Genomic DNA, 7500 nt, shown 5'->3' with positions numbered 1-7500 from the left:
TGGACCTGAAGATGGCGTTGAACCCCTGGGCCTTCATCGGGCCGGGCTGTATCTACTCCGCCTCTCCTGTGGCCCGCTTCACCACCCACTGGCAGGTTCCCATGGTGACGGCAGGCGCCCACGCCATCGGCTTCGCCGAGCACAACTCGGTCACCAATGTAGGCCCCACCCACCAGAAGCTGGGCGAGCTGGGCCTGGCCATTCAGGAGGCGTTCGGCTGGCGGCACGCCATGCTCATCTTCAGCGACAACAAGAACGAGGACGTGGACAGGAAGTGCTACTTCGCCGCCGAGGGGCTGTTCACCGTGCTGGACAACAACAACATCAGCGCCCGCGAGCACGTGATGCTGGCCGACTTCACCTACAGGCAGGTGGTGCAAGACCTGCAGGACCACGGCCGAGGTCAGAGGTCACCACTTCCTGTCACTCTGCCTCCATCTTCACTTCCCTTTTCCTTCTTTCCTTTCCTTTCTCCTTTCTCCTTGTTCCTCTGTCTCCACTACTTCCTTCAACCCTCAGCCTTCCTCCCTTCCTCCTTTCCTTCCCTCCCTTTATCTTTCCTTCCCTCCCTCCTACCTGGCTTACCTCTCCTTCCTTCTCTCCTCCCTCCTTTCCTTCCACCCTCTTTTCCTCCCTCCCTCCTTCATTCCTTCCCTCTCTTTACCTTTCCTTCCCTCCCTCCTTCCTTCTCTCCCTCTTCCTTCCTTCCTCCCCTCCTTTAGGGCCTGTGTCCACGGCAGGATTCAGTCTGATTTCTGCTCAGTTCTTTCTTTTGTTCAGTGACATTTTAAGTCTCACATAAGGTCCCAGAAAGATGTGAGGTCCAGGTTTTGGGTCCAGGTTTTGGGTCCAGGTTTTGGGTCCAGGTATCAGCAGCAGCTCTGGAGCTGGAGGTCAGACCTGTATCAGACCTGGATCAGACCTGGATCAGACCTGGATCAGACCTGGATCAGATGGGTCTGGGTGACCCCTGAGTCTGTTTTAGACACACAATCTTCTCTGACCTTCACTTCCTCTGCTCTGACAAGCCCCGCCCCTCTTGATTCTGATTGGTCAGTGCTGAGGATGTGCCAGCTGTGAGCAGTGTGTGTAGGAATGATCCCTGATCACTGACTGACAGGAGGACACCGCAGCCAGTGGAGACAGGCCCTCACTGTCTAAAAACATGAGGGTTAATCATTGTTTGACTTTAAGCCTCAATAGATTCTGTGTGTGTGTGAAGACATAAAGAAACAGATACAGTTACAACACACACACACACACACACACACACACACACACACACACACACACACACACACAAACAAATTACTCCTGTCGTCCTGTAAGTGAGGCCATCTGTTGCCTCTAGCTGCTCTGGAAAGAGTAATTATTCACTGTGTGTGTGTGTGTGTGTGTGTGTGTGTGTGTGTGTGTGTGTGTGTGTGTGTGTGTGTGTGTGTGTGTGTGTGTTTAAAAAAAAGAATCATGTGAAACTTTAATTTTCACATGTGAATCTCAGAGCAGCTCAGGCGCTGTGTGTGTGTGTGTGTGTGTGTGTGTGTGTGTGTGTGTGTGTAAAGGGGGATGTTTTAAATTACACTCATATCTAAATTAAACTCCACAGAGACATTAAGAAAATAACTATGATGGCTAGAGAACATATTCACACACACACACACACACACACACACACACACACACACACACACACACACACACACACACACACACACACACACACACACAGTGTGGTTCAGAGGAAATACGGTTTGGTTCAGGTCTTGTGGATCAGTCTGATGGTCATGGAGCAGGTTTCTGCCTGTTAAAGGGAAGTTGTTGGTCTCCATGGTAACCTGCTTAAAGCTGCAGAGCTCTGAGCTCATGGTGGATCAGGATCAGACTCCTGATCTGGTCTTCATGTTGGGTTCCTCATAAAAATACTTTATCAACGTTTATCGTCTAGACCTGTGAATGTTTTTGTAAAGAGTCTGAGACAACGTTTGTTATGATTTGGGTCTTTACAAATAAAGTGTGTGTGTGTCAGTGGAGTGTGTGTTGATAAAGTGTGTCAGTGGAGTGTGTGTTGATAAAGTGTGTGTCAGTGGAGTGTGTGTTGATAAAGTGTGTGTCAGTGGAGTGTGTGTTGATAAAGTGTGTGTCAGTGGAGTGTGTGTTGATAAAGTGTGTGTCAGTGGAGTGTGTGTTGATAAAGTGTGTGTCAGTGGAGTGTGTGTTGATAAAGTGTGTGTCAGTGGAGTGTGTGTGTCAGCAGACTGTGTGTTAGCGCTGAGGGAGGGGAGGGGTCAGAGATAGTCGCCGTGGTAACAGAGGAGCAGAGTGATGATGTCACAGTGATGTAACCTGATCCTCTGGCTGTGTGTCTCCTCAGTGGCGTACCTGTGCTGCTCCATGGACATCCTCAGGACCCTGATGGTCTACCTGTGGAGGGAGGGGGTGGAGCTGGAGGACTACGTCTTCTTCTACATCGATCTGTTTGCCGAGGGTCTGGGGGGGCGAGGGTGGGGCCGGATCAGGCCCTGGTTCAGAGGAGACCAGGATGACTACGCTGCCCGCCAAGCCTTCAGGGTACGACTGCCTCCACACCCCGACTCTGACATGAGAGGGTCTGACAGACCAGGTCCAAACCCAGATACAGAGCCTGACATGAGAGGGTCTGACAGACCAGGTTCAGGTCCAGATACAGAGCCTGACATGAGAGGGTCTGACAGACCAGGTCCAGGTCCAGATACAGAGCCTGACATGAGAGGGTCTGACAGACCAGGTCCAGGTCCAGATACAGAGCCTGACATGAGAGGGTCTGACAGACCTGATCCAGGTCCAGATACAGAGCCTGACATGAGAGGGTCTGACAGACCAGGTCCAGGTCCAGATACAGAGCCTGACATGAGAGGGTCTGACAGACCAGGTCCAGGTCCAGATAAAAAACCTGACATGAGAGGGTCTGACAGACCTGATCCAGGTCCAGATACAGAGCCTGACATGAGAGGGTCTGACAGACCAGATCCAGGTCCAGATACAGAGCCTCAGCAGGGTCCTTGTACTGAGGCTGGACCTGGATCAAGACCTCTAATTGAGTCCTGACATTAAACATTTAAGAATCCACATCAGACCCAGTTAGTCCCAGTTCTCATCTCTCCCCCTGTACCTGTCTGTCTCTCTGTACCTGTCTCTCTGACCTGTCTGTCTCTCTGACCTGTCTGTCTCTCTGACCTGTCTGTCTCTCTGACCTGTCTGTCTCTCTGTACCTGTCTGTCTCTGTACCTGTCTGTCTCTCTGTACCTGTCTGTTTCTCTGTACCTGTCTGTCTCTGACCTGTCTGTCTCTCTGACCTGTCTGTCTCTCTGACCTGTCTGTCTCTCTGACCTGTCTGTTTCTCTGTACCTGTCTGTCTCTGACCTGTCTGTCTCTGACCTGTCTGTCTCTCTGTACCTGTCTGTGTCTGACCTGTCTGTCTCTCTGACCTGTCTGTCTCTGACCTGTCTGTCTTTCTGACCTGTCTGTCTCTGACCTGTCTGTCTCTGACCTGTCTGTCTCTGACCTGTCTGTCTCTCTGTACCTGTCTGTGTCTGACCTGTCTGTCTCTCTGTACCTGTCTGTCTCTGACCTGTCTGTCTCTCTGACCTGTCTGTCTCTCTGTACCTGTCTGTCTCTGACATGTCTGTCTCTGACCTGTCTGTCTCTCTGACCTGTCTGTTTCTCTGTACCTGTCTGTCTCTGACCTGTCTGTCTCTGACCTGTCTGTCTCTCTGTACCTGTCCATCTCTCTGACCTGTCTGTCTCTGACCTGTCTGTCTCTGACCTGTCTGTCTCTCTGTACCTGTCTGTGTCTGACCTGTCTGTCTCTCTGTACCTGTCTGTCTCTCTGACCTGTCTGTCTCTGACCTGTCTGTCTCTCTGACCTGTCTGTCTCTGACCTGTCTGTCTCTCTGTACCTGTCTGTCTCTCTGACCTGTCTGTCTCTGACCTGTCTGTCTCTCTGTACCTGTCTGTGTCGACCTGTCTGTCTCTCTGTACCTGTCTGTCTCTGTACCTGTCTGTCTCTGACCTGTCTGTCTCTCTGTCCCTGTCCATCTCTCTGACCTGTCTGTCTCTGACCTGTCTGTCTCTCTGTACCTGTCTGTCTCTCTGACCTGTCTGTCTCTCTGACCTGCCTGTCTCTCTGACCTGTCCGTCTCTCTGACCTGTCTGTCTCTGACCTGTCTGTCTCTGTACCTGTCTGTCTCTGACCTGTCTGTCCCTCTGTACCTGTCTGTCTCTGACCTGTCTGTCTCTCTGTACCTGTCTGTCTCTGACCTGTCCGTCTCTCTGACCTGTCTGTCTCTGACCTGTCTGTCTCTCTGACCTGTCTGTCTCTCCGACCTGTCTGTCTCTCTTACCAGTCTGTCTCTGACCTGTCTGTCTCTCTTACCTGTCTTTCTGACCTGTCTTTCTGACCTGTCTGTCTCTGACCTGTCTGTCTCTCTGACCTGTCCGTCTCTCTGACCTGTCTGTTTCTGACCTGTCTGTCTCTGACCTGTCTGTCTCTGACCTGTCTGTCTCCGACCTGTCTGTCTCTGACCTGTCTGTCTCTCACCTGTCTGTCCCTGACCTGTCTGTCTCTGACCTGTCTGTCTTTCTGACCTGTCTGTCTCTGACCTGTCTGTATCTCTGACCTGTCTGTCTCTGACCTGTCTGTCTCTGACCTGTCTGTCTGTCTCTCTGACGTGTCTGTCTCTCTGACCTGTCTGTCTCTGTACCTGTCTGTCTCTGTACCTGTCTGTCTCTGACCTGTCTGTCTCTGTACCTGTCTCTCTGCAGAGCGTGAAGCTGCTGACCTACATGGAGCCTCAGAATCCGGAGTACGTTGAGTTCGTGGAGACGTTGAAGGAGGACGCTCAGAGGATGTTTAACTTCAGCGTTGGAGACTCTCTGGTACTGAGCATGCTCAGTGTGACCTGATGATGTCATGTGATTAATGAAACTAAGGTCGACTGACGATGTGTGTGTTTCCTCCCTCTGTCAGTATAACCTGATCGCTGCAGGTTTCTACGATGGGGTGATGCTGTACTCTCAGGCTCTGAACGAGACCCTGAGCCAGCAGGGACTGGAAGCAGGAACAGAACCAGGACCTAAACCAGGACCAGGGCCAGGAGCAGAACCAGGCAGAGTCTCGAGGCCCAGGGGAGACGTGGTGACGAGACAGATGTGGAACAGATCCTTCCAAGGTGAGGAGAGATTTCTGTTCCCACGCCCTGATTGGTCGACTTCAGAGCTGTTTTTTTCAGCCAATCAGAGAGCAGATCACAGTGAGAGGGAAAATCTCATCCTCAGACCCAAAGAGGGTCCAGGGTCTGGCTCTGGGTTTCCTGTCCTGGTCTGTGGTTTGAGTCCCACATGTCCTGTCTGTCTTCATGTTCCCAGCTAACACGCTAACATGCTAACAGGCCAACACGCTCCCTGCAGACACACACTGCACACACACACTGCAGACACACACTGCAGACACACACTGCAGACACACACTGCAGACACACACTGCACACACACTGCAGACACACACTGCAGACACACTGCAGCCGTGAGAACATGTGTGGGCGCCGTGTGTGTGTGTGTGTGTGTGTGTGTGTGTGTGTGTGTGTGTGTGTGTGTGTGTGTGTGTGTGTGTGTGTGTGTGTGTGTGTGTTACGGTTCAGCAGTAAAATAATAAGCGGACACAGTTTTTTCCCATGATGACCTCATGGAGCTCGGCTGCTCCTGATTGGTTGGTCAGGGCTCATTATTTGGTGGGCGGGGCCAGTTGATTGACAGCTGGGCCTCAGAGCGGAGCTGGGTCCATATCAGGAACATGAAACAGACCCCAGACCACTTTTAATAAAGTCTGCAGGAGTCAGGCTGGGACCCTTGTTCATGGTCTGTGACAGACCTGGTCCTGGTCTGTGTTTGGAGCAGCTGTTTCGTCTTTCTGGTTCAGTCTCACGTTGGTGTTTTCTGCCTGTTTGCTGCTCTGTGCTGATCTTCAGGATGTTGGGTGGTGTGTGTGTGTGTGTGTGTGTGTGTGTGTGTGTGTGTGTGTGTGTGTGTGTGTGTCTCAGAGGGGCTCTGCATTGTTTTAAAAACAGGAAGAGACAGGAAGTCATCACTCATCTGTCTCCCTGCTGCTTCAGGAAGAACCTCTGGACATGTGATGAGGGACGCGTCAGTCCACCAATCAGAGAGCAGCTCTCAGCAGCTCTGATGTTTGTGGAGCCGGGACGCTTCAGCAAGACGTCCAGACTGAACAGAGATCCAAACAAAAAGACAGGGTTTGGGTTAGGGGGGCGTCCTGGGTCCGTTAAAGGTCCCCGTCCATCAGCTGCTGCTGTTGTGTTAAACTCTCAGACAGAGGACGCCCTGACGTTTAAATACACACACCAGAGGAACGGACTGAGTCTGTCAAAGAGTGAGGCACACACACCACAGACAGAAAAAAAATGGACGTCATCTTTCTTGGCTAGAAGTGAGGGCTCCACAGAAACTGCTCCCCCTGGTGGCTGGCTGCAGTATAGGTTAAAAAATCCATCTCCCCAGCCATTCCAGATGGGCTGAGGTCAAACTTTAAAAAATTGATACACCTGGTAGAAATGTTTCTCACGTCTGATTGTTGTGGTGATTTGAAGATATCATTTGGCTGTCTTGTATTAAAGTCCTCTTTTTTCTGAAAAGTTTAGTTTTCTTTAGTTATACGAGGTTAAAAACGAGGTTTTACGTAACGTTTAACGATGATTAACAGCTGACGTTCTCGTGTATTTTTTTCAGGGATTGTAAAATATGTCTGGAGGTAGAGTCAGGAAGTGATTAGACTCTCCAAAAAAATAAAATAAAATTATTCTTTTTTGTCACCCAGCTCCACTCAGATTCTCCCAGAATCCCTCACAGTCTCTACTGCACAGACTCTGGCTGCCAATGGCTGCGTCTGAGACGGAGGAATTTTAGCTTCAAAACCGTACGATGATAAATGACAGAGCCATGCTGTCCACTCTATATACAGACTATGATACACACACACACACACACACATACACACACAGGTACACACAGACGGACACAGACGGACACAGAGTGTGTATGTAGGGACCAGGTATGAGTGACCTCAACATTTGTTCCTGTTGCAGAGACATTAATCTGTGTGTGTGTGTGTGTGTGTGTGTGTGTGTGTGTGTGTGTGTGTGTGTGTGTGTGTAGTTCTACAGATAGCCCCTAGTGGCCACATCAGGAGCTGCAGCTCTGTCATTGGGAGTTACAGCTCAGGGCCCTGTTCTACGAAGCAGGATTACTGCCTAGCGAGGTAGCTTTGAGGATAGGTTCAGGATTCCCTGTTCTACGACACGGGATCACTCCTCAGCGAGGCGAGTCTCCATGGCAACGTACGCTGAACGGCTAACCTGCTCCGGGGCAGGTTAGGTTCCAGATTGAACTCGCGGACTATTAAAACCCACTGACCAATGAGCACTCACGAAAAAATGGCTTGTCCATTCTTAG

The 7500-nt window shown here is 50.9% G+C and overlaps 1 protein-coding gene across 4 annotated transcripts in view; it reads left to right on the top strand.

The window, feature by feature from the left end:
* Window positions 1–7500, top strand: part of npr1a (natriuretic peptide receptor 1a) — a 24507-nt gene that overhangs the window by 3375 nt on the left and 13632 nt on the right. For all 4 annotated transcript variants that reach the window (XM_074686182.1, XM_074686184.1, XM_074686181.1 and 1 more), the window contains 4 exons: window positions 1–402; window positions 2372–2568; window positions 4801–4914; window positions 5006–5207. The exon at window positions 1–402 is cut by the window's left edge. In XM_074686182.1, the coding sequence (XP_074542283.1) occupies window positions 1–402; window positions 2372–2568; window positions 4801–4914; window positions 5006–5207 (915 nt within the window). The remainder of the gene's footprint in view (window positions 403–2371; window positions 2569–4800; window positions 4915–5005; window positions 5208–7500) is intronic.

Source organism: Halichoeres trimaculatus, unplaced genomic scaffold (genome assembly GCF_033239565.1).
Source record: "Halichoeres trimaculatus isolate MK-OKI-2021-1 unplaced genomic scaffold, fHalTri1.1 fHalTri1_scaffold_14, whole genome shotgun sequence".
Taxonomy (NCBI): Eukaryota; Metazoa; Chordata; class Actinopteri; order Labriformes; family Labridae; genus Halichoeres; species Halichoeres trimaculatus.
Note: the sequence above shows the minus strand (reverse complement) of the source record. Positions and strands in the feature narration are given on the sequence as shown.